The sequence below is a fragment of the Furipterus horrens genome, unplaced genomic scaffold (genome assembly GCF_987537825.1).
Source record: "Furipterus horrens unplaced genomic scaffold, mFurHor1.1.pri manual_scaffold_12, whole genome shotgun sequence".
Taxonomy (NCBI): domain Eukaryota; kingdom Metazoa; phylum Chordata; class Mammalia; order Chiroptera; family Furipteridae; genus Furipterus; species Furipterus horrens.
Genome location: NW_028327182.1, coordinates 56243288 through 56268942, shown reverse-complemented (window position 1 = coordinate 56268942; position 25655 = coordinate 56243288). Strand labels below are relative to the sequence as shown.

Genomic DNA, 25655 nt, shown 5'->3' with positions numbered 1-25655 from the left:
TTCCATGGGAATTGGATTTAAAGAATGCTTATTATGCTTTAGAACTTGCTCTGCCTTTCTTATCTCTTAGTTAAGTATAAACAATCTCTAGCAAGGAATGTATGAAACTTTGCACCTAATGCCAGTGCGGCGTCAAGATGTTTAATAGACCCTGACACATACTGGTCACTGTGCCCTCTGTACTGGTACTTGTTATTGTCAACTGTAATCCAAGAGCCTAAAAGCTATTGATGATTCATAAATTTTGACCTTGTATCTCCCAGGCATACCCTTCCCAATAAAAAGCATGAGGCCCCTGGCCGCTGTGGCTCAGTGGATTGAGCATTGGCCTGTGAGCCAAGTGTCGCTGGTTTGATTCCCAGTCAGGCCACATGACTCGGTTACACAACAGGTCCCCATTTGGGGGGTGCAAGTGAGAGGCAACCACACAGTGATGTTTCTCTCCCTCTTTCTCCTTTCCCCTCTCTCTAAAAATAAACAAAACAACAAATAAACAAATTATTTTTAAAAAAAAAAAGCATGAGGAACGGAGTTCTTGCGCTTTCTCCACTAGAGGGAACAGCTGCCTCCCTTACCCCCCAGACAAAATAGTGTCCTGGATAGATTTGTTCCGCCATGGTCGTGAAACCTCTGCTGGACAGAGTAGTTTCCAACCGAGCTTAGGGTGTTGGAGGCAACTCCGCCTCATCTGGCGCCCAAACACGGGGCAGGTCAGCTTCATTAGATGTTTGGAGAGTTTAGTTGTTTGATAAGAATTCATGTTGAAAAGCCAAAAATTACTTGAAAGTTAAAAGCAGCAACAGGGAACTGCTCACTAATTTTTAATTATTAGCTATCAGAATGCCACTAGGCACACTTAAGACTTGATCAAAAACTACATAGCATGGTGCAGCTAAATGAAATAGCCAAAACTTTTACAAAGTAAAGAACGGCACCTTTTACTCTGTGAAGATCTATTCACTTCTGATCAGAGCTTTATTCTGCTTATTGTATTGAACTTATTGTCCCTTAATTTTAAGAAAGCAAAATGGATACTAGAGGAAATAAATACCATGGTTCAATCCTTTATAGTTCTGGTTTAAAAAACTAACAAAATAAGGCAAATATTGGGTTGGCCAAAAAGTCCTTTCTTTCTTTCTTTTTTTTGTAAGATGGCTCTAGTAGCTCTTACCTGTTTTTAACTTCATTAGAAACAATTTTATTAGATTGTATTGTGACAGCTGTCATATCAGCATGTGTGTAAAAAAACATCAAAATTGGTGAATTTTTGTGTAGCCATTTTAATATTGAAAATGGGAGAAAATAAGCAACATTTCTGGCATATTATGCTTTATTATTTCAGGAAAGGTAAAAACACAACTGAAATGCAAAAAAAGATTTCTGCAGTATATGGGGAAGGTGCTATGACTGATCAAACATGTCAAAAGTGGTTTGTGAAGTTTCATGCTGGAGATTTCTCACTGGATAATACTCCACAGTCAGGTAAATCAGTTTAAGTTGATAATCATCAAATCAAGACATTAACTGAGAACAATCAACATTATACCACGTGGGAGATGGCCGACATACTAAAAATATCCAAATCAATAAAGTTATTAGTGAAAATGAAAAATGGGTTTTTTATTTTATGGAAAAAACTAAAAGGACTTTTTGGCCAACCCAATAAAAGAAAGCAATTACGTAAAAGACAGAGAAATCTCAAAAGCAATGAAAGTAATTCAGCATTAAAAAATGTTTTAGGCCCTGACTGGTGTGACTTGGTTGGGTATCATTCTGCAAAGTGAAAGTTCACCACTTTACCTGCTGGATTTCCCATCAGGGCACATGCCTGAGTTACAGGTTCAGACTGATTGGGACACATACAACAGGCAACCAATCAATGTTTCTCTCTCTCATTGATCTTTCTCTCCCTCTCTTTCTCCCTCCCCTCCCCTCTCTCTAAAAATAAACATTTTTTAAAAAGTAGAATCTTAAAAGAAAATGTTTTATGTACCATCACACAGCTGTTAAATTGATAAAAACTAAAAAATATTGTGAAGAAACACAATCATTTAGCTAATAGCATTGTAAATCAAACCTATCTTTCTTTAAAAGAACCCTGGTAACATTAACAGAACTATCATATTGCTTCTTGCCTTTGACCTAGTAATTTTATATTTGGGAATATGCAAACAATTCCTGCTTAATACATTCTAGCAAAGCTATTTATAATAGAGAAAAAGTGGGAGCAATCTAAATGCTCTACAATCAAGAAATGGTTAAGCAAATCATAGGACAGTAACAGAAAGAAATATTACATAGTCAATAAAAACCATTAAGAACGTGCACTATTCAAATGTATGTACATGTAATGATAGCAAACTAAAAGAAAAAAGTAAGCCACAGAACAGTCAGAGCATTATGAATGCTCACAAAGACCATAAATCGTAAGTAAGCAATATAAATAGAATTTGATGTTCACTAAACTTGTTTTTCTGCCACTAAGCTGAACATAAAATATTTTGAATGGAAAAAAATGACCAAATCCTTGGGGTTCTTTTGACTCGTTCAGTACATTCAGTGATCTAAATGCAGGGCATGAACTTCACAGTACATATAAAGACTAAACTATATAAATGACATTTATGCTGAAGATATCATCTTTGTTTCATCTCTATGCTTATGAATATTTTATAATATCACAATGATGATAAGTATTGTACTTTCCTCTGAGAAATGCATAGTGTCTTTCAAGGGGAGTATATAATAAGCAAATATGATTATCCCTATACTACAGATGAAAAAACTGACGGAAACTAGCAATGACTTGCCCAATTCATCCAACTCCTGATTCCCTACTCTCAAAGTATCTTCTGGAAATAATTATTCCCATTTCAGAACTTCCATTTCTAGTTTTTAAATAAGCCACTTCAGCTTTTCTGAATAGTATACACAAGACTATCTTCAACAAATACGGAATGGATGGAAAAAATTATTAATACCCTGAAAGAAGCAATAAACTTTTAAACTGTTTGCTTTTATTCTTTCAGAGACAGAGAGAAGAAATATTGAAGTTCACCTCAAACTCCCTATACCAATTAGTCAAATTGTAGGGAAAAACAAACACCGCTAAAAGTACATCTTCTCATCAAAGAGTTGTTCCCATTGACCAAGATGTGAAAGTAGCTGGCAACAAAGATGAAATCCAAACATTTCAGAAAACTAATGTGCCTTGCTTGTTTTATCTCTATACTTTTAAAAATTAAAAATCCATAGGATTCTGAAATTCAACCAAAAAGTAGCTACTTAAACAAGGATCTATTGAGAAAACAAAAATCATCTAACCAGCAAACCACTTGTAAATTTCACTTATAATTATTTTCATAAGTTCATCTCAAATGTCACTTTCTCCTGTAGCTTTCCCATAAGACTCCAATCCACAAATGTTTCCTCATTTCTGTTTTAGAGTAGTTTGGACATGCATCTTCAGTAACATATCAGATGTCAATAATCTGTTCATAAACTTATATCCTTTACTTTGAGATTCCTAGAAGACAGAGATACATTTTTTTGTCTCTGAGGAACTAGGAATACAGTACATGATTGCTATTAAATTTAATTTAAATACTACATACTAGGTTTTAAAGGCTGGTTACTAAAATATTTAGTGGAAAAACCAGTGTGCTTGCAAACTAGCTCTCCCTCTCACTTGGAAGCACTATATTCTTTCAGTCAGAACTCTCAGAGCAAAAGCTTTTTGCACTACAAAGTATGAGTTACAGCTTCAAGTGCTAGCTATTGACTTGTGTAAACGTTAAAGATCCTTAGACATTTTCAGAGATCCAAGTTTTTAAACAGAAGTGGTAAAATGTTATGAAAAGTTTAATAGCTTCTTTAATACTCTATAATCAAGTCAATTTTAACAGCTACAGCAAAGCTGGGAGTAATAAAATAAACATTAGTTTTTTTTAAAGGTCAAAGTTAGTAAAAAACTTATACATTGAAAAGGTTTGCTAAATGATTATTTGAATTGTTAAAATTATTAATAGTTTCAAAGAGATCCTCAAGCCCAAAATATTTTTACCAACTTAGAATAATCGTGTATGTATATCATTATGCTCTATGCCAAATAATCTAAAAAAGGTTCACTTGTACTTATGTTTCTTTTGCTAGCAGTTAAAACTGAAAACCTTGAGAGTGAGGGTCTTAAGAGTTCAACGTTTACAAAACTTGCTCTAGGAAGAAAACGCCAATTTCTCCTGTCCTCTGCTCCTTTTAAGTGGTTAAAACAATCTGAAAAACTAAATAATGGGATCTTATACATATTTTGTATATTAAAAATATTTACACTTTAAAGGTAGAAATTAACTGTTTCAACCATTGCATCAAGTCTTTATTAACGCAGCTTACGTGGTTCAGGGTGTTATACTCCACAAATAAGGAACTAGCTGCTAATCACGAACTTAAAATATCAAAGTTCTATAAAGAACAAGCTCTCATAACCAACCAAGAGTTCCAGTAAAATAGAATAAAACAAAGGAATAAAAAGTTATTAGAAGACCTTGTTGCCCAAAGTGCGTGACACGGGGCTGAGGGCACACGGTCACTCGTGGGACGCTTGCTGCTAATGTGCACTCATCCAACTGCAAAGGAGCGCCGTACAGGAAAACTGAATACAGTTGTTCGTGCAACCTGGCCCGCTAAACGGAAGACGAGCCTTACTTAGGCCCAGAGTCCTCCAGAAGCTAACCCCCCTACAAGGGCCATTCCAGAGCCTCCGACCCACAGCGGGGCCGAGCCCAAGCGCTTCAGGAGGCACTTGACCCCACCCACTGCTACGCCCCCTTACCCTCCGATCGATCCCAACTTTGCTTCAAAAGGAAGTTTCCCCTTTCGCCAGAGCACCCGGAGGTCTACCAGGCCTCACCCACCTTGCACTCGTCGCTCTTTTTTTCTTCTTCGCAGAAGTTGACCGGCGCCAGGCCCGGCAAATAGAAAGCCACGCCCCGACGCGGGCCCGGGGCCGCCAGTAGCAGGAGCAGCGACAAGAGCAATAACCGCGGCCACCTAGGTGGAGACGACGCCGACAGCCTCGCGCTCATGACGGCTGTTTAAAGAAAAAGGGAAGACGACCCGAAGGGCTGAAAAGGGAATGAGGGAAGGGGAGCCTCGGAGACGACAACAAGGTCGCCCAACCTAAGGGACGCCGGCCCCGCGACGGACAGTTCCGGTTGCGCTAGAAGTCACAGCGGATCCTGCAACAGAAACCGAACCGGACCTGGACAGAGCATGCGCAATGCCGCTCGCACATGCTCAGTGAGAGCAGACCCAAACGCCCCGAAGTTTCCGGGAGGGAGCGTGGAGGAAATCCACTTTCCAGGTTTTCAGCTGGCTGGGTGGGTGGTTGCTGGAAGAGATGTTTTGGCGCTCGCGTTCCTATTCCAAATTCCGATCTAGAACTCCCTTGGGGCGCCTTGGAGTGAGCAGTCCCGCTTGCCGGAGCCCCCCAGGCTCGTTGCTTTGCCAGTTTCCCTTAAACATCTTTAAGTTTTCTCATCGCGCTGCCTGCATCATGCCAACCCCTAGGAAAGAGTAGGTGTTCAAGAGAGTACTTGCTGATGGAGGCCGAGTTGGTGGCAGGACGAAGTTTGGGAAACACCTGGTTACGAGCAGGACAAGAAAACAAATGGGGAGGAACTGGCTCTTAAGTCCTCGCTCAAATAGAGAGCTACTCAGAGGTTCCAAGAATTGAATGCAGTGGCGCATTCCCGCGTAGAGCAGTGATTGAACAGAACAAACAAGACCTCTTTTAGAGGTGAGGAGAAAAACAAGAGTAGGCAAATAGAAGATAGTTTTGTCACCTTGTAAAGGAAGACATGGACACACCCTGCAGCTCAGTTTGGAAAGTAGTCCTAGCGAAATAGAAATCCACTATGATTATCCCTAAATTTGTCACTTTATTGAAGTGATGTGATGTCCGTATTTGTATATGCACTTGTGCGTGCGTGTGTATGGTACATTTTCTGAGTACTTTTCAAGGATAAATTTGCATTTGGTGACATGAAGTCAATTCAGTTGAGCCTTAGAATTCAATTGAATACTTCGGAAGAGTGCATCATCTTACCACCACATAGCAAGGAATCAACACCTGGGCTCCAGCTCAGAATTGAAGAATGGAATCGTTTGCTAAGTGGACAATTCAGTAAAGTATGGAGCCTCATTCGATCTTACCCAAATCATTGTGGGTGTTTGCAGGTCCCTCCCCTCGCCCAGGAAAGTTGATAACATTCATTAAATTTTCAAAGGGATCTAAGACCCTGGAAAAAAAAGTAAGAACCATTGTTTTATAGTGTAGGGTAATCAGAATAATAAAAGATAAAATTCTTGCTTGTAAAGGTAGTTTGCATTAAGAGCTCCAGCTTTGAAACACTGCGATCTATCATATGACCTTGAGAGCAAGTTAATTAATCAAGTCCCAAGTAGTAGAACTAGGTAGCAGGGATAAAATAACATCCATCTTCTTAATGTTGTTGTGAAGATTAAATGAAGAAAAAATGTAAATCACCGAGTACACTGCTTGGCACAGAGGAATGGCAGCCATTTTTACAAATGGGAGTGTCACTTCCCCTTCTCTCTCTCACTCAAGCAAATCAATTAACATATTTGTTGAATGCCTACTTTGGGCTAAGGAAAAGAAATAATATTCCATACTTAAATGTCATTAAGATTTCCAGTATAAGAGGAAGTGGGTATTGTCCATTTAGAAAGGGGAAAGAAACATTTTTTCACTATCATCTGTGCCATTAAATACTTAACCTTCACTATCTCCCTGCCCTCACTCACCCCAACCTGCTCCTCCCTGTTTTCCCCATCTCAGAAAATAGCACCGCTGCCTCCCTACTTCTCAGGCCCCAAACTTGGGAGATAAACCTAAATTTCTGGTTCTCTCGCTCCCCACATACACTCCTTTAGTGAGCTCTATTCCCCAAATCGCTAAACTAGATGAAATCCTTTCAGTACTCCTATGTCAAAATCTTAGTTGACCTTTACTTCTTAACTGCAATACCTCCCAGCTGACACTTGCCAAGAAGGAACTTTTTAAAGAAATCTTCTAATCCCTTGACTAAGGAAAAATTCTGAGATATGCAAAATTAAACTACAGCAGGCTGGAGGGTGGAAGAAAGAGACAGGAAAGCCTGAAACCAACAAGACTGATAATATTCCTAAATGTATGATGAAACTTTGAATTAACTTCCAGGAGGCTATTTCGACAATTATTTAGAGAATAGCCTACCACTAGGTGCTACTCCACTACATCTTCCAGACTGTTACCCACCAAAGAGCAAACATTTCGTTATCACCTGTTCCAGAACTAGCCCCGCTTCACCTTCTCCCACCCGCTTCATCTACAAGTAATGTAAATTCCTTCTAAACAATTTACATCTTTCTTTTCCCAGTTTGTATAAAACAGCCCTATCAATCCCAGAACAGACATGTTTGTCTTCTTCCCCTAGCCCGGCTGCAATTGGTTTAGACTGTATTCCCCAGGACCTGGTCCTTTATCCGGCTAGCATATAAGCTCAGTAAGACCTTTCAGAAAAGCTTTCGGTGGCAAAAGTTTTTAATACCTTTTGATACCACTCTTATGCTTAACCCATGGCATCCCACACTACTTACCACTATTTGGAGTTAGTGTGGTTATTTATTTTTTCACTCCCCATGGATATGCAAAGTCCATGGAGTAAGAACCTCATTTGTACATCCCGCATCTCTACCTCTCCAGAACCTCGAGCAGCTTCTGGCACATAAGGAAGACCAGAGGAGCAAGTAACCGGAAAGCACTACAGGACTGGTGCTTTCCGAAACTCCAGGTCAGAATTTAGAATCGGAGACTTCCAGCGCTAAAATAAGCCTCAGATTTTCCAAACAAGGTAAACCTCCTCCTTTTAGAGTGGAAAGAGGAGTGATTGGTCGCAGCCATCAACTAGCTACTCACTGAGGGTGAGCCCGCAGCAGCCTGGGAATACTATAGGGACCCCGACCTTCCCTCCAAACCCTGCCAACGCCTCAATCTTCAGAGTTCAGCAAAAGCAAAAACCCGGAGAAGTGGAGTCCTCCTCAATATAAATTGTTTCCGGACTCCCAGCACATTCGGAGCCTATCAGTGCGTAGATTGCGCATGCGCAAGGCTGGCGCACCTAGCTAACTCCTACCTAGTGTCCCTTTCTTGGCTTCGGCCTCCAGAGTTCAAACACGTCACCCCGTGCAGCCAGACTGATGGGAGAGGCGGGCGACGGAGCGGACTGTGTACTTCCGGGTCCGGCGTCTCTAGAGAAACGCTTACCCCGGTAGATACGTATTCCCTTGGTTACCTGGCCCTGATGTTTGAGGAGTGCCTCAGGCGTGACGTACAGAGGTCGCCCCGAAACTCATCCAGACTTCTTTGTATTTATTCGCAAATAAATAAACAGGATGCCCAGTTAAATTTTAATTTCAGATTGGCAATGAATTTTTTTTAGTATATGTATGCCCCTAATATTTCATGAACCATGTATGTATTTTACCTGGCAACTCACTTCTGTGTCAAGTTGCAGGAAGGGCAGCTATACTCTGTTAGCTTTATGCCTGTAAAGTAATGGGCTTTCAAAATCTTCTAGAAGACAAAAGTCACCTCATTGACTTTCAATTTCTGATAAAAAATTTGTGGTAGTCCAAAGGACAAGAAGTGAGTCTTGTAGTGTCCTTCCCTCCCAGTCTAAACACTGCAACTTAGAAATAAAACTGGCCCCGAGTAACTAACTGGCTGTAAACACTAGTCGTGGTAGTTCAGAGCCAAGGTATGAGAGAGCTTCAGAATTTTTAAGATAAAAGAATGGTTCCCAGGACATACAAGACTTGATTTATAAGCTAAAGTAGGACCCAAAGGGGTTTATTCCAGCAGAACCTGGAAAAATGAGAGCCAGAAAGGCAAATACCAAAATGTTACCCAGGGAAAACAATGACCTGGCCCAAAATTTCCACATCTGCAGCGTTGTTCTTGGTGTATCTGTATGATGTAGATGAAAATATTCAAATCATATAGAAACTTACCTTGGAGATATTGAGGGTTTGGTTCCAAACCACAGTGATAAGGCAAGTATTGCAATTGGGGGTCTTGCCTTCAATTTGTAAAAAGAAATGCAACATCTGTGAAGCACAATAAAGCTAAGTGCAATAGAAGAAGTTACACCTGTAGTTAGTTAATTCAGCTTGCTCTGAATTTATGCTCACCAACCAACTTTGTTTTCAGTGTAGCTTGCCATATAGTTTTGCTTATACAGAGAGAACATTTACTGGATTCAAGTAGCTGGCCTCCTCTAGGATTATTGTTGTCTTAACAACTTTATTGAGCTATAATTTATATACCATGCAATTTACTCACTGTAAGTGTACAATTTAATGATTTTTATCAAGTTTACTGAGTTATGATGACATTACCACAATACAGGTTTAGAATGATGATCTTAAAAATTTAATCCCCCTTCTATACACAGCTCCAGACAAATGCTACTCTACTTTTCATCTCTGTAAATTTGCCTTTTCTATGACTCTTCTAGGTTTATTTTTAAAAATAAATTAATAATTTTATTTATCCATACGTTTCTGTGTTTGTGGCTAATGTAAATATACCCCAGAATAGGTCGTTTTCTCATTTTCACTGTTCTGAAAAATAAGTTGTCTTAGGCTGCTAGATTGTCCTGAATTCTCCAATGTGAATGCCCTCTAGCCAGATACCCCCAGGAATATGCCAGTGGTTGGGTTTATGATTCATTGCATTCATTACTTGTGGCAGTGAGGGAGAATACACACTGCGGGGGAACCGCAGGACATCTCAGTAAGCGGGTATTTAAAAGGAACTCATTATAGGATTCAAGCTTGTGTTTGATGATCTGGGGGAATGTTTAAAGAAGTGAAGCTTTTCTCTGGATTGGATGTTGCCAGGAAGCAGGGATAATTCTTAAGACTGGATATCTTGGTAAGTCTTATCTAGAAGTGGGATAAACCAGAATGAAGCTAAAGATGTAATTGGTAAAAACAAAACAAAACAGCAGTCACTATTCTTAGCCAGAGTAGGGAAATGTTTGGTCATTTGGTGTTTGGACAATGTTCAGGGTTTTGTCTGTTATTTCTGTATGATTACAAAAGGTTGTGTTTTGTCTTGGTCATGATCAGCGTGACCTTGTCTGATGTTCATGTTCTGTGAATTAGTTTATACTCGGCAAGTGCTGTAAGTGTGTACAAGTTAGCTCCTTGTGGCAGAAGCTGCTTTTCTCTTTTTCACCAAGATAATGCCATTTAGTGGCATCTTTTCTAGGTAACTAGCCAGCTACTCACTCCTTTGTTATCACTGGATATATTTGCCTTTTTCTTGAAGCTTCAGCAAAAATACTAGGCCACGGGATAAATTCCAACCTTCAAACTCAGATTGTGACAATCTTTATGAATGTTTAAATGATTTCCCTTTATCTTATAAGTGAGGCAGTGAACAACAATATAGACAACTAAATAGAAAAATAGGCAAGAGATAGAAAAGAATAGATAGCCAATGGCCAAGAAAAATGAAAACATGTTCAACCACATTAATAATGAGGAATTTGCAACTTAAAACCTCAATAAGATATAGCTATATACGCAGCAGAAGAGCTGAAATATAAAAGACTGGAAATATCATGTGCTGACAATGTTGTGGAACAACTGGAATACACTGCCAGGTGGAAAATTCTTTGGCACACATTCTATTTCATATAACCCAGAAATCTCACTCCTTGATCTAAGTGCCTACTCACTTTCACCAAAAGATGTGTTCACCAAACTATAACTCTAATGTCCATCTATAGTAGAATGGATAAAGTGTAGTATAGTCCCACTGTAAAATACTACACAGTAATGAAAACAAATTACTATCAAATACAACATGTACTAAACTCACGAACATGATATTAAGTAAAAGAAAGACAGTGAGAACACTTGTATAATTCCCTTTAGGTAAAGTTCACAAACAGGCAAAACTTATGTTAGAAATCAGATAGTGGTTAGCTTTTGGGAGCTATAAAGAGGTAAATGATTAGCAGGGCAGGTAGTGGGGCTGCTGCAGGGCTGGTAGTGTTCTGTATCTTCATCTGGGTGGTAGTTAGTGTGCTGTCACTTTGTAGTAATTCATAGAGCCATACACTTATGATCAGTGCACTTTTCTAGATGTTATTCTTTTTACAAAGTTTATTAAAATATCATTATTATAAAAAGGTTAATTATTGAAGTTGCATATTGGGCACAGGAGGGTTATACCATTCTCTCAAACTTTTCTGCATTTGAAATTTTTATGTATTAAAAATTTATTATTATTTATTATCATTTCAAATTTATTAAAAGTTTAAATTTATGTATACATATGTTTGTGCGCATGTATATTTATATGTGTACATATATATTTATGCATGTGTATATATGTGTACATATATACTTTCAAATGTTTGAGTTGTTCTTTGATCTTTCAGTCTCTTCAAAAGTGAACAAGATTTTCCAAAGACCATAGCAATATGACTACAGCCATGTGATTCTTTTCTGCCATGTTGAATTTGAAAATTGACATATAAGGTAAAGTTAGTGTATTTAAATAATATTAACCAATAAAATGTATCTACTATGAAAACAACAACCTGAGTAAGCTTTTTATAGATGTATTAATGCCAATATGTTGACTATGTATTATATATATAGTATTGATATAAATATATTTAAAAGAATACAGACAATATGACATTGTCCTTTACTACAGGCCACATCTTGTTAAAATAAACTTTAGCAAGGATTACAAATTTTTAATTTCCTGAGACTGTTTCGAATATGCTAGAAATAAATGAGACTTGATGTCATTCATAGATTGTGTTTGAGACAAATGAATATATCATTCTATACCTTTTGCTTTGGAATCCTGGATAATCATTGATTTGAGACTCCTGAGAATTGCTAGGTATCTTTCACTAAAATAAATGTTGGGCAGAGTTTGTAGAAAAGCATCTGTAAAAAGAAACAAAGATAAAGCATGCATGAGGCAGAACATGATTACACAAGTGACATGAGGACCACCACCATGATTACTCTTAAGTAGCTACCGAGTAAACCAAGATACACAGTATCCCCCAGAAGAAAATTGTTTGAATAATTTTGGGGTATAATGTTTAATGAAAATAAAATTTAAACTGAAGGAGTAGGGCAGCATGAATTGAAGGGTAATTGTTTAAAAATAATTCAATATTTTTCTTGAATGGTAACTTTAGAACATAATACCCATGTGAGATTAATTTAGCTATTGTATGTTGTTGAATCACCACAACAACCAATAAACATTTTAGAAAACAAATAGAAAATAGAAAAAGCCTATTGACAAACAGAAACACTTTACACAAGAGTGAAATGGTTTGAATGACCAGGCATCTTCCAAGGAACTTTCCTTCTGTTCCTAAGAGGTTCTTAACTTCATTGAGAATAGGACTTACCGTATAGAGTAGAAGGCAGAAGTCCATGCATACTGAACTTTGAAAGCGACTTTAATGGTACTTTCGGCCATATACAATTTTGCCAAATGTGCTGATTTTAGAAACTAACACCCAATTCAGCCACACTCCACTGAAGATGTGACTCTTAGCTAACATTGCCAAATAAGATACAGGATGCCCAGTTACACTTACACTTCAGATAAACAATGAATATTTTTCTAGTATACATATGTCCTGTGTCTATTTGGGTCATAATTATTTAAAAATTATTTGTTATTTTCATTTGCTAAATCTGGCAACCCTAACAATAGCAATTTTTGGTTTACAAGGATGTGTACAGGAATCAGAAGGGGCTTTCAAAATTAAGGTGCATTAAAATAAGACTCTGGGGGAAAACATTTGCAATAAAGTGAAGTTATTACAGAAAAATAAGAAACAAATAAGCTACCCCTACATAAAAATGCATAAAGGATATGAAGAAACAATTCACACTCAAAAAAAGATATACAAATAACAAATAAACAGCTACAGAAATATTCAGTGGTATATGTAATGAAAGATTGGTCTATTTTTAAAACACCAAAGACATACTTTTAAAAAATCTACCAAGGAAGCAACACCAGTACCTGGTGTTATTTCATACTCTGATGATGAGTGAAATAGACTCACTGAAAGACAATTTGACTTTATGTATTTTTTTTTCAAAAGCTTTAAAAATGTACATAATCTGAAATAACAATTCCACCTTCAGGATCTGTCTTAAGGAAATATTTAGATTATATAAAAATATTTAGCTCTAAGTATGTTTAGCAATGTAATATTTTTAACAGTAAAATATAGAAAACAACCAAAATATCCAATATAAGAGTTTGTTAATTAAATTATGTACATAATTACAAAGAGGTTATGTTTTATCTTGATCATGGCCATAGAATGGCCTTGTCTGATATTCATGTTCTGTGAAATGGAATACAGTGAAATACTCTGCAGCCATTAAAATTATGTTGAGAAGAGCTAATAACATGGAAAGATGTTTAAGATACATTGTTAAATGGAGAAATGTATATTATAAAATAGCATGCACATGCTGAGTTCACATTTAAAAAAATAATTTATTTACTTGTTTGTTTGTTTATTTAGTTTTAGAGAGAGGGGAAAGGAGAAAGAGAGGGAGAGAAACATCACTGTGTGGTTGCCTCTCACTTGCACCCACAACTGGAGACCTGATGTGCAACCTCGTTATGTGCCCTGACCGGAAATCGAACCAGCGACACTTGGTTCACAGACCAACGCTCAATCCACTGAGCCACACCAGCCAGGTCACTTTTTTTTTTTAAAAATGTATATACACTATTAAGAGAATGAAAAGAAAATCCACAGACTGGCAGAAAATATTTGTAAATCATCTAGCTAACACAGGTGATTCAATATGAAAAGAACTCTCAAAACTCAATATTAAGAAAATAAACAAACCAATTAAATAATGGTGGAAGACTTGAGCAGGCACTTTACCAAAGAGGACATGTTATTAAAAAAAAACTTGAGTGATGCCTGCTGTTATTTCATATTGGTTCAGCCTTTGGTGGATAAAGAGGCTTCAGTACATTATTAAACAATTATTTTGGATAAGATGTTTCTCTTACTTATAAAAGAACTGGCAGCGCAATTATCTCTCAATAAATCTTGCGTTTTGCTATGGGCCCTAGCACAAAATGCCCTGTTCTTTTGCTGCACCATTAGGTTTCCCATTAGTATCCATTAACCAACAACTTCCACTTTGGAGTATGCAGCCAGAATTCCTTTTGAAATGGAAAAATGTAGAAGTGATGATGCAATCATAGGCTAAGTATTTGTTTTTATTGCTCATCAATTCTGGCATGTCTTATAAATGGATCAGAATCCTTATCAAGTATTAAGCATTAGAAAGGTTCCAGGAGTTCTCATAGTAGTTGGCTTCTTTGATTTTGCTTTACATAAGTAATGAAAGGTATGCTAGATGAAATTTTTTAATTGCTTTATCTGAAAATCTAGAGAGTAAACTTAAATCAAGTACATTTGGTCCCTTGGTCATTATTTGCCACATTCATGACAGAAGCCTGAGATTCTGAAAGCAGAATTGGCACTGAGAAGTAGACCGCTACTGGACCATGGCAATCAATACTTCTCACTACTCCTTGGGGGATCCCAGCCCCCCTCATCTATTTTTGTCATGGCTACTAGTGGGAAGTGATGCCACAGGCATTCTATAGGCCAAGTTGTTTCTCAAAAATCCATAGCTGTTACTAGACATTATGCTTCAGTTTGGCAGTTGGGCTGCATGGAGAGCTATACCACCCAGGGCAAGGATATTACAAAAGGCTAGGACTGGCATATTATAATTTCTTATGGTTTTGGTCTTGACTCCCATTAATAGTTCTGCAACTCAAAGCAAAACCAAAAATTCTATATATTTCTATGGCTACTTAAACATATATGTACATGCATAGAAAATTATCTGGAAGGGTATGCACCAGTCTGGTGATAATAGTAAAGATTGGAAGTGGGGGGACTTTACATTTATCCATAAATATTGAATGTTTACATCTTATATGTGTAAGTTAAAAGTAATTTAAAATAATTTAAGTCTTAGGACCTCTTTAGGGGGAAGGAAGAAATATGGATAAATTCACCATTTTGCCATTTTATAAGAGCAAGTGCTCTGAAGGAGTTAATTTGAGAAGAATGAGAGTCTTCCATTCTTTCCTAACTATGGTAATCTGGAAGGGTACACAGCACCTAAGGAAGAAATTAGGATTTGAATATCACTGGATAGAGAAAGCAGTTTTATAGTTGGGGAAAGAAACTTGGAGAAGCGATACAATAAAATTTGGTGGTCTAGAATACTCAAACAGTTCTCAGATTGAATTATTTCTGTTCTAACTGCCGAGTGAATGTGAAGTGGAAGAATGTCCAGGAAGTGCAACCATATCAGAGAAGAAAAGAAATGAGATCTGGAAAGGAACATATGCTAGACAGTTTATGGAGACAGAAAAGCAAGCTGGGAATGAAGGGAAGGAGAAACAGGTTTAGAACCATCCACAATTATATAAGTGTCTAGATTGTAAAGGACCATGGAGGTCAGGTGAAGCCTTTTGAGAAATAACTTCACTGAATCTGTGTGTCAGCTCCAGAGAAAGGTGGTAGCATTTTACTGAATAAAAAGTGAAAAACAAAGGACATCATTAGGCTTTCACACACTTCCCAACTAAGGGGGGATTTAAAAGGTTCAGATTCTTGAAACCTCACTCACTATTTGATGAGGAAGCCAGACAAAAGTATGATAATTCAGAATGGCAAATGCCATAAAGAAGTGAGAAGGGAGCAGAGAGAAGGTTGTGACAAAATTATCTGGTTAAGTTTTTTAGAGGACTTACTAATAGGTCTAGTAAGTGAATGATACATGTGACCATGGGGCACGGAGGGTACAGTGTGAGTAGGAGAACCAAGACCAATAGAACTTGAAATTTAAATCTGGTAGCAGGGAAGGTTTTAAAGTTCATAACAGTAAAGAATAACCTGTGGTCTGCTTAGAGAAACATTGTAAGAGGTGTTGTATATGATATTGTTGCGGCTGCATAGACGAGATTGAACACTCTGAAGCAGTCTATAAAGTAAGCAAAAAGGTTTATTTGCTGGCAGTCGGGCTGAGACCAAGTCTCCAAAATGACACCGATGACAAATGGGGATAGGACAAGGCTTATATATGGTTTTGCTCCTTCTCTGGGGGGAAGCAGCTTTGAGAAGCGGGGGCGCAGAACAGGGCTGCAAGTGCCAAGCAGGAACGGGAGTTCTCAAGGCCAAATGTTCACAGGGCCATAAAGCTATCTCTGGAGGCAGCAGCACAGCTTCTGTGTAAAATAATCTACCTTCAAAAGGCTAGATATTCTGTAAAATATAACTTTGCAAATGTTATAAACAAGTCACAAGCAAATGGGAGGAGACAGGGGTTATGGGAAGAAATGTGGCAGCTGGGGTCTCTTAGCTTGTAAATCACTGAGTGGCTGCAATATTTCTCCCTTCTAAGGCTTTTAGCAGGCCTTTACTACTTCTTACAGAGAACATCTAAAGCCCCTACATATTTACATACTTAGCAGACCTCTGCAATTTTAACTTTTTACAGAGAATATTTGGTGCCTCTACAATATTAATAACTTCCACAGGAAAGAGGCGACATGAATTAAAGAAATCTTAAGAAGATTCTTTAGTGTAACACTAAACAGCAAACACTACTGTTTAGTGTTTTGTTTTTTTTTTTTTTTTTTTAAGATACTTATTTCTGAACCTAGTTCAGTGCTTACTAACAGTAGAAAGGCTTTTTCTTTCTTCTTCCCTCTCTCCTTTCACCCTTCCCTCCCCCTTCTTTACTTCCTCTCTCTCAATTTCCTTGCCTCCTTTCTTTTCCTCCTTCTTTCCATCATTAAGGAATATTTTTTCAGGAGAATAAAAAATGAGACTGTTCCCAAGAGACCATAGCAGATAATATAATGATCATCAACTAAGAAATTGCAATCAGTGATTCAGTGCAAGAAAATGAGTCACCATGTCAGACTAAAAGCAATAAAAGTTTACAGAAGTAACAAGGATGAATATTTTACCAGGGAGGGAAAAATTCATTAAAATAAAATACCATAGTTTTTAAATATACCACACTTTTAAATATTCAGAAGTTCCAAGTAAATAAATTAGACTCCTGATGCCCTTAAATTTTATTATTATTTTTATTCTGAGTGCTATCTAACATGTTTTAATAAGAAAAAAGTAATATAATAATTAAAGTTGACCCTCTTTTTAAAAATAATTATTTTTTCTTTATTAAAATGTAAGATGTTATTATCTAAGATATTACTAAAATTACATATATACTTAGTGTCTCTTAGAAAACAGAATTCCAAGAATGGTGATGGGTCATTCTATACTTGAGGAAAACACCCAATTTTAGAGAAAATTTTCTTTCTTCCCTAATTCATTTATTTATTTAATGTAGTCCTTATTTCAGGTTCTTTGCATCTAAATTCGGTTGCTGGACCCAATTCTAAAGTAGATGGGCTGTCCCCAATAAAAATAAACAATTTTTAGGACACCAGAGTATCCTGAGAATTTAACTAAATACTAACACTCTTATCATGGTCAAGAGTGAGTGCTCCCAGAATATGACACCCTGGTGTGCAGCTTATTTTAAATTGAAATCAATAAAAACCTTACACACTCAGGAAGAGTTTCTTACTTCCCCTTTTTCTTAAAAAGATTCAAATAGAAGAACCTTCTTTAGCAAGCCACCTTGGCATAATCACCTTAAGCATTTTCACTGTAGCATTAGTCAGGAAGATTCCAAGCATGTTTACTAGATTACCTTCTGTGTCTCATTGTTTTTGAGTTGCCTAACAAAAATTTATGTGTCATGTATATTCAGCTCTTTCTCAATTAGCTGTAAACCTCTCATTCTTACTTCTGAAATCTGAAGAGCTCATTCCCTCCTTTATTTCTTTGTCAAAAGTGTCATATATACCCTGTGTTGCCCATTTTTGGAATTTTCATGTTTATGTGAATTCTCCATGCACAAGTATTAAAATTTTTATTTTTTCCTGTTAATCTATTGTATGTCACTTGAATTATTCAACCAGCCAGAAGAACTAAATGGGCAAGGGAAATGTTTCTCCAGCCCCAACACTATCTACCTGGAAATAACATCAGATTCCTCAGGTTAAGTCCTACAATACTGCTCCTACTCCCCACACTTACTTCAGACACCCGGGTTACCTATGCTTCTTAACTGACAGGCTAAAGATTGGAGATTCTGATGACCCCCTCCTTAGGTTTCATTAATTTGCTAGAATGGTTTGCAGAACACAAAGAAACATGTCACTTGCTAGATCACTAATTTATTGTAAAAGGATATAACTCAGAAACAGCCAGGTGGAAGAGATGAAAAGGGCAAAGTATGTGACCATGCTCCCAGCATCCATGAGTTCAGCAACTTGGAAGCCCTCTGGAACCCATTTTCTTGGGTTTTTATGGAGGCTTCATTGCATAGCAATGGTCGATTAATCATGGCAATTGATTTAACCTCCAATCCATCTCCCCACCCTTGAGGTCAGGGGTGGGAATGGTGAGTGGAACTAAAAGCTTCAACCCTTTAATCATAAGGTTGGCTCCATTGGCAACCAGCCCTCAACCCTTGGTGCCTTGCAACTAACCTCATCAACATAACAGCAACAACAACAACAAAAAATACACCATTTTCTAAAAGATTTTATTATTATTTATTTTTAGAGAGAGGGGAAGGGAGGTAGAAAGAGAGGGAGGGAAACATCAATGTGTGGTTGCCTCTCACATGCCTCCAACTGGGGACCCAGCTCACAACCCAGGCATGTGCCCTGACTGGTAATCAAACCAATGACCTTTCAGTTTGCAGGCTGGCACTCAATCCACTGAGCCACACCAGCCAGGGCCTTTTTCGCTCTCAATACTTTTAAAAACCAAATATATATTTCTTACATATCACAATGTCACCACATGGTTCTCATTAGTAATAAAATAAAGAAAATTTACGCAAAGACTTTTATGCCAGTTGTATTGCTTAATAAAGCGTAACAGGACCCAGAACCTCCAGTGGAGCTGTGGGTACAGGGCTTAAGAGAGCTGTATGGTGGGCAGCTTAGGAGGACAAGGTCAACTTGGAAAAATTACTTTCCTAGGATTCCCCAAATTGGCTCACTTCAGTTCCCTGAATTGCTTTCTGTATAATTTTAAAGATTTCCATCCTACTGAATGGAAAATATTAATTGAGTGAGATGCTCTATCAGGAAGCTATGGGGGACACCAAGCTGATGGTGTCATTGTCCTCTGGGAGCTCATGACAAAAATGGAGAAAAGAGACTTTCGATTAAGGCTATCAGAGATAAGCAGTGGGGTGTACAGTAATCAAGGGTACAAACAAAGAATGGAAGATAAAGTGATATGTTTTAATTAGAAGTATTAGGAAGTTAATTACAGTAGAATATCAGCAGGGCCTTTAATGGTGGTTAGAATGTTGTCTGATGAGGTGCTAGTGAAACCAAAAAGCCAGTGTTCGTGCTGCCTGTCATCTACCAGACCAATAAATAGAGAAAGGGATTGAATCCTTATGGGCACTTTATTCAGACGGTCGGTGATCTGAGAGGACAGCAGGTTTATACCCTAACAGACCATCCTAAATTTCATTTTAAACTGACCTTTTTTATGAAGAGAAGAAAAGTGTAGAGAAGAGGTTTGGAATTCAGGGGAAAAGTTAATCAGATAAAAGATGCAGCATTCTTTCATCTGTGTCCTGCGAGGTAGTCATCTCACCCTGGAGTTCAATGGCTTAGATGTCATCTTGATTACTTGCAGTCCTCCTGAGGCACAAAAGTAGAACTGCTTATGGTCTCTTGGAGTCAAGGTGGGTCATACTTTCAGTACCTGAAACAATAGCTTTTTACATACATTGATTACTAAATTTATTTACTATTACATGAAACTAAAAATTTCCAACATTTGAGTCCCCCATCACTAGGAAAAAAAGAGGAAGAGATTTCTGCACTGGACCAGGCATGGGAGCTGAAGAATGCAGAAGGTATTAAAATACAGTTTAGACTTCCGGCCAAGATGGAGGCTTAGACGGACACGCTAGGTCTCCCTCTACAACTAGAGAGGAATACAACTACTTCAAAACAAAGGATAACTAGAAATTCCAGAAAATAAAACTACACGGAAGCCCAACATATGAAGTTATAAACCAGCGGTGCCATTTGGGCAGGTAAGAGTTAAAGAGGGCGGCGCTGTTTGCGGTCGCACCTGGGACAGCGGCGGGGCGGCGAAAAATCCCGGCTGCAGTCAAACCCCCAGCAACGCGAGACCCCAACGCTGGGGAAAGCAGCCACCACATCGCCTTGAACAGTGAGGCCCAGGGGGGCGGGAGGACGGATCCCGGTCTCCTAGCGGAATAACTGTGTGAATCCATCTTGGACCCCCGCCCCCAAAGAAAGCGCCACAGGGCTGCGAAATAGGTCGCGGACAGGCACCGGTCGGTCGCAGGATTGTGACGTCAAAGGGCCACGCAAAAAGTTGCGGATTGCCGCCGGTCGCTGGGTCGTGGCGAGTACACAGGCACTGCCCCCTACAGCCGGCCCAAGAAAACAAAACGCATCTGTCAAAATGAGGCAGACAACTATAGAAATCCCGGTGGCACAGCTCACCAGGCAACAGATGAGGAATCTGACAGATGAACAAATAAGAAACCTGTCAGAGGCTCAGTTCAGGGCCATTGTTATCAGGTGGCTTACAGAATTAACAAAAGATCTGGAAAAAGATGAGAAAGAAGCGAAAAACACTCATAACGAAAGGAACAAAACCACATACGAGACAGATTGTGAGGAAAAAAAATCCAGAGTTCATCTCAACAAACCAGAATATAGAGAAGGAACGGGAAGCAATGATGAGAGGATCAGAAACCTCTGGGACAGCTATAAAAGGCCCAACGTAAGAACCATTGGCTTGCCAGAGAACGAAGAAGACGAACTAGAACTTGAAAAATTGAGTGAAAATATAAAAAGGAGAACTTCCCAGACTTGGGGAAGGGAATAGACTTGCAGGTCCAGGAAGCAAGGAGAGTTCCCAAGAGACTGGACCCAGGGAGAACCACTCCAAGACACATTATAATCAAAATGTCAAAAATTAAAGATAAAGAGAGAATCTTAAAAGCAGCAAGAGAGAAGAAAAGAATTATGTACAAAGGGGTCCCAATTAGACTATCAGCTGACTTCTCAAGGGAGACCCTGCAGGCAAGAAGGGACTGGCAAGAAATATTCAAAGTAATGAAAATCCAAAACCTACAACCACGAATACTCTATCCAGCGAAATTGTCATTCAGAATAGAAGGACAGAGAAAGTGTTTCCAGGACAGAATAAAACTGAAAGAGTTCATTAGATCCAAACCACTGTTATATGAGATGTTAAAGGGACTGGTTTAAAAAACAGAAGCTAGGGAGATGAAACAAAGGCAAACTAAACAGGCAACAAGAGTGGAAAAGGAACTGTGGGTACGGGAAGCATATTGGGGGGAGGTCAACAGGGAGGGGGAGTGGGGAGAGGGAGGGAGATGATATAGGAATTGGGGATCATAGTAGGAGGGAATGGAATAGACGGAGAGAGGTTGGGAGGAACTGTATGCACAACTAATGGACATAATCTAAAAGGGGGGGACAACTGGAGGGAGGGGGGCCACCGGGTGGAGGGGAGCAGAGGGAAGGGAAATTGGCACAAATGTAATATTTTAATCAATAAAACACATTAAAAAAATAAAATAAAATAAAATACAGTTTATATAATAGGCCCAGCTTTGGATGCAATATGACATAAAAATGAGGGGCATGTAGTGAATGGTAATGGTGATGTTACATAACCCCAGCCTATGCTATTCTGGAACAGCTGTGAGGTCCAATTGCCCACTACCAAGAAGCATGACTCCCAACATAGAAGTGTGGTGGAAAGGGAAAAGGGATTTATTTAAAAGTTTTACAGATTCAGTTTCTACCATTATGTCCCACTCCCTTTAAAATACCCTAAAACACTTAGTACCGCCTCTCCCTGCCAAACCAGGCCAGTTTCAGAATAGGCCAGTTAGAGGTATCGTCTTTCAGAAAAGCAGAAGTCCATGACTCAGTACTTCCTGTCACAGTTCAGCATTTCAGACATCTCTGACTAATTCATGCCTGGTTAGGCAGGTCTCTGCAATTCCAGCCTCATCAGCCATGCCACCGTATTCCCCAGGCAGGTTTCCCATTGGGTCTCCTCTTTCTTACTCCAGACCTTGTGGTGGACTGTCTTCAAATGATGTGGATTTCCCCTTACATACCAGACCTCCTAGCCAACTCCCATTACCCCCTTTCATATCTTGTGGCTTCTCTCTTCATCCTCATGGCTCTCTCTAATTTTAAAATGCTGACCCAGAGCACAATATGTCATTGTTATGAAAAATATCTTAAGCCTATAGGCCCTTTGCCCCTGGACTGTAGCACAGCTGTTATCTAGCTATCAGCTTGCCATAGATATGCAAAGTACCTTAAAAGCTATATTATCTCCTTTCCCCAAAGCCATGAGCTGTGGGGACTTTGGGGATCCATACCCCACTCTGTTAGAGTAAGAAAACTAGTGGGAGGCAGATTATGGAATGTCTTAAAGTCAGTTCGGGTTTTTTTTTATTGTAATTGAGAACCATTGAAGGTTTTTAAGGAAGAAGGTATATATTGGGGATAGAACAGACTAACATGATAGGGTTATGACTTGCACAATGGTGAGAGCATTGTTCACAACTTGATAGAATGCAATATGTGCCAGGTGGTCAGAGGAATATTTCTCAGAAGAGGGGTATTTTTCTTGATACAATAAACAAAGACACCTATAACCTTGACCCTAATGGGAAGAGTTCTCACGAAAGGCCACTGTTACAGTAACAGGGGAGTCCAAAAATCCCCGGAGTTTGCTGCTGGGGGATGGGGAGAAGGAAGCAGCTTTCAGAATGCCTCCACATGCCTGAGGCTGGTGGCCAATGTCTTTCTTATGCAAATGGCTTTAATGCATCCAAAGCCTCATGTGGATCGGAGGAGCCTTGAACCAGGGGACAGTATGGAAAGCACACAGAGCCTATGTAAGGGTCTGTGAATGGTCAGAACTGTTTGCAATGCCCACTGCGTCAGAGGACACAGTCCGCAGCTGCGGACATTTTAGCTGGCACTCTCTTGCTCTTGCTCTGGCTCTCTCTCTCTCTCTCTGGCGCACTCGCGCGCTCGCTCTCGGGCTCTCGCTCTCTCGCTCTCCCGTGTGCTCCCTCCACGTGGCTTGGAGAAGGGGTCTCCAGGCTGCTTTAAGAGGCTCTCGCCATGCAGTTTTGAGAAGGAGAGCAGATCCATTCGGTTTGCAGGAAGAAGGCAGTTTGCAAGGAGGCTGAGAATCCAGGTGGTTCTGCATTGAGAGCTGGAGGGCACCACAGCACAGAAAGGACCTCCCCAATCAGGATTGAATGATTGGCAGCTGCTGGTAAAGCTGAACTGTGTTTGGAAAGTAGGGAAACGGTTTCTCTGACTTTCCTAAAACTAGCCTGGTTTGGTAGTGGGGAGGCAAGGATATGTGTTTGTGGGTATTTTAAAGAGCATAAGACTTAACAACAGAAATCCGCAAATAACTAAATCTATATAACTGTTAAATAAACAATTCTTTTTCTTTTCACTAAACTCTGGTATTGAGAGTTATAATTTTGGCGGCGGGCAATCGGGCCCCTAACTAAAGAGCCTGTGGGTTTGTTTTCAATTGGAGCAGCCCAGGGGTTCTGTAACACCACCTTCCAACATGCTTTTGTTATGGAGCATTTACTAGCAAAGAGGACACGAGGCAATTTAGAAACAAATTTGTGGCGTTTATTTACCTGGCCAGGGACAGATCCTCTCACCTTCAGAAGCAGAAGATGGGAGAGCCACCCCGCCTTACAGACTAAAAGGTTTTTAAAGGCAAAAGAACTATACTGATGTCCTTGGGGTAGCCAGATAACAACAAGAGAAAAAAACTACACAGGCGTGAGAAACTACATATACACACACTTTCTAATTTAGAAGGGGCTTCAGCTGATAAACACTTGGCGCAAAACTATACTCATGTCCTTGGCTACAGCTAGGGTCAGCTAGCAAAGGGGGGCCTCAAGGTTGCTAGGATACGCGAGCAAAAAATAACCTGCCACTGGGGTAAAATGCAAAAAATGGCAGAGTAAAAAATGACCCATTACACTTTATGCTGTTGGACCAGACCCCTGATAATCATCTGATCAATATACCAGGGTCATGGTATGATGTGATATCTCATAGTACCAAGCATAGCATCCTATTTATAGGGAGCTCTTTAGTTGAGATCTATGGTCAAGACAAGCATTTTAAGATTTCTCAATATTAGAGAATACAGTGGGAAGGCCGATCTTATAGATTGAGGGGGAGCAAAATATACCACTCCAAAACATGCGATTTTGGCATATTGATTATTTTGAATTAAAGTTACTTAAGAAAGAGCCAGTGTAAGAAGGACACACTGACCTGCCTTTGTCCCTCTGAAATCAGGAGATAAACATCCCATGTGAAAGGTATCCTCCCTGTACTGTGAGGTAGAGACAAATCCTTATCACCAGAGACGGGGAATTAGAATAGAGAAGGCTGTGTAAACAAAGCTTGTTCTTCACTAATTTATTACCCCAAGCCCAAACCCATTTGTGTTGTCAATTCTTCACAAATTTATTGTTTCTTTGTCTGAAAAGTAGAAAAGCTGTCCGCTTTGTTCATTTCTTTGAGTCTCAAATATCTATGAGCTCCCATACATATATAATTAAATTTGTTTTTCTTCTGTTTGTCTTAAGTCAATTTAATTTTAGGCCAGCCAAAGAACCTGGAAGGGAAGTTTTTTCTCTGCTACAAGACATATATATATATAGATAGATAGATAGATAGATACACATACGACTGTTAATATAAACTACAAAAACTCCCAAGACTCAACCTATAAGGTATGATATTTTAAAAAATAAATTTCTATAGCTGTTTCCTTACATATTTGTTCTCTACTTAAAAATCAAATGCAGAGGAAAATATTCTAGTTAATTGCACATTGCACATGTTAAATTCTCTGACTCATTAAGGTTTATCATTTTTTTATCTTACTTATTCTAGAAGTGTTCAGATGACTTAAGACAATGTGTCAGGGGGAAAGCAAAATGAACACTCTTAGGCATAAGCCCAGGATTCTAGGAATTCAGATCTAATTTCAGCAAGCCCCCAATAAATCTGCTGCTCCCAGTAGCTGCTGACACCAGTAACTGCTAATGCCCTGCAGTTATTCTGTTTAACAAAGATACCTTTTTCTGCTGACAAGATTTTAGCAACTTCCCTATGCTCAGAGCCTGCTTCCCTATCACTAGCACCATTTGGACTTTTGTAAGTCCTGCCAACTCCCCCACTCCTTAAAAACCCTTATTTTGCTGCTACTCAGGGCTGACACCATTTTGGTCTCAGCCCGCCTGCTTGCAGCTGGCCAAATAAATCTTGTAAAGTC

The 25655-nt window shown here is 39.0% G+C and overlaps 1 protein-coding gene across 1 annotated transcript in view; it reads right to left on the bottom strand.

The window, feature by feature from the left end:
• TM9SF2 (transmembrane 9 superfamily member 2) overlaps window positions 1–5267 on the bottom strand; it is an 86970-nt gene extending 81703 nt beyond the window's left edge. The window contains exon 1 of the mRNA XM_090258963.1: window positions 4911–5267. Coding sequence (XP_090115089.1) covers window positions 4911–5081 — 171 coding nt within the window. The 5' untranslated portion in view covers window positions 5082–5267. The remainder of the gene's footprint in view (window positions 1–4910) is intronic.
• Between the last annotated feature and the right edge of the window lie 20388 nt (window positions 5268–25655).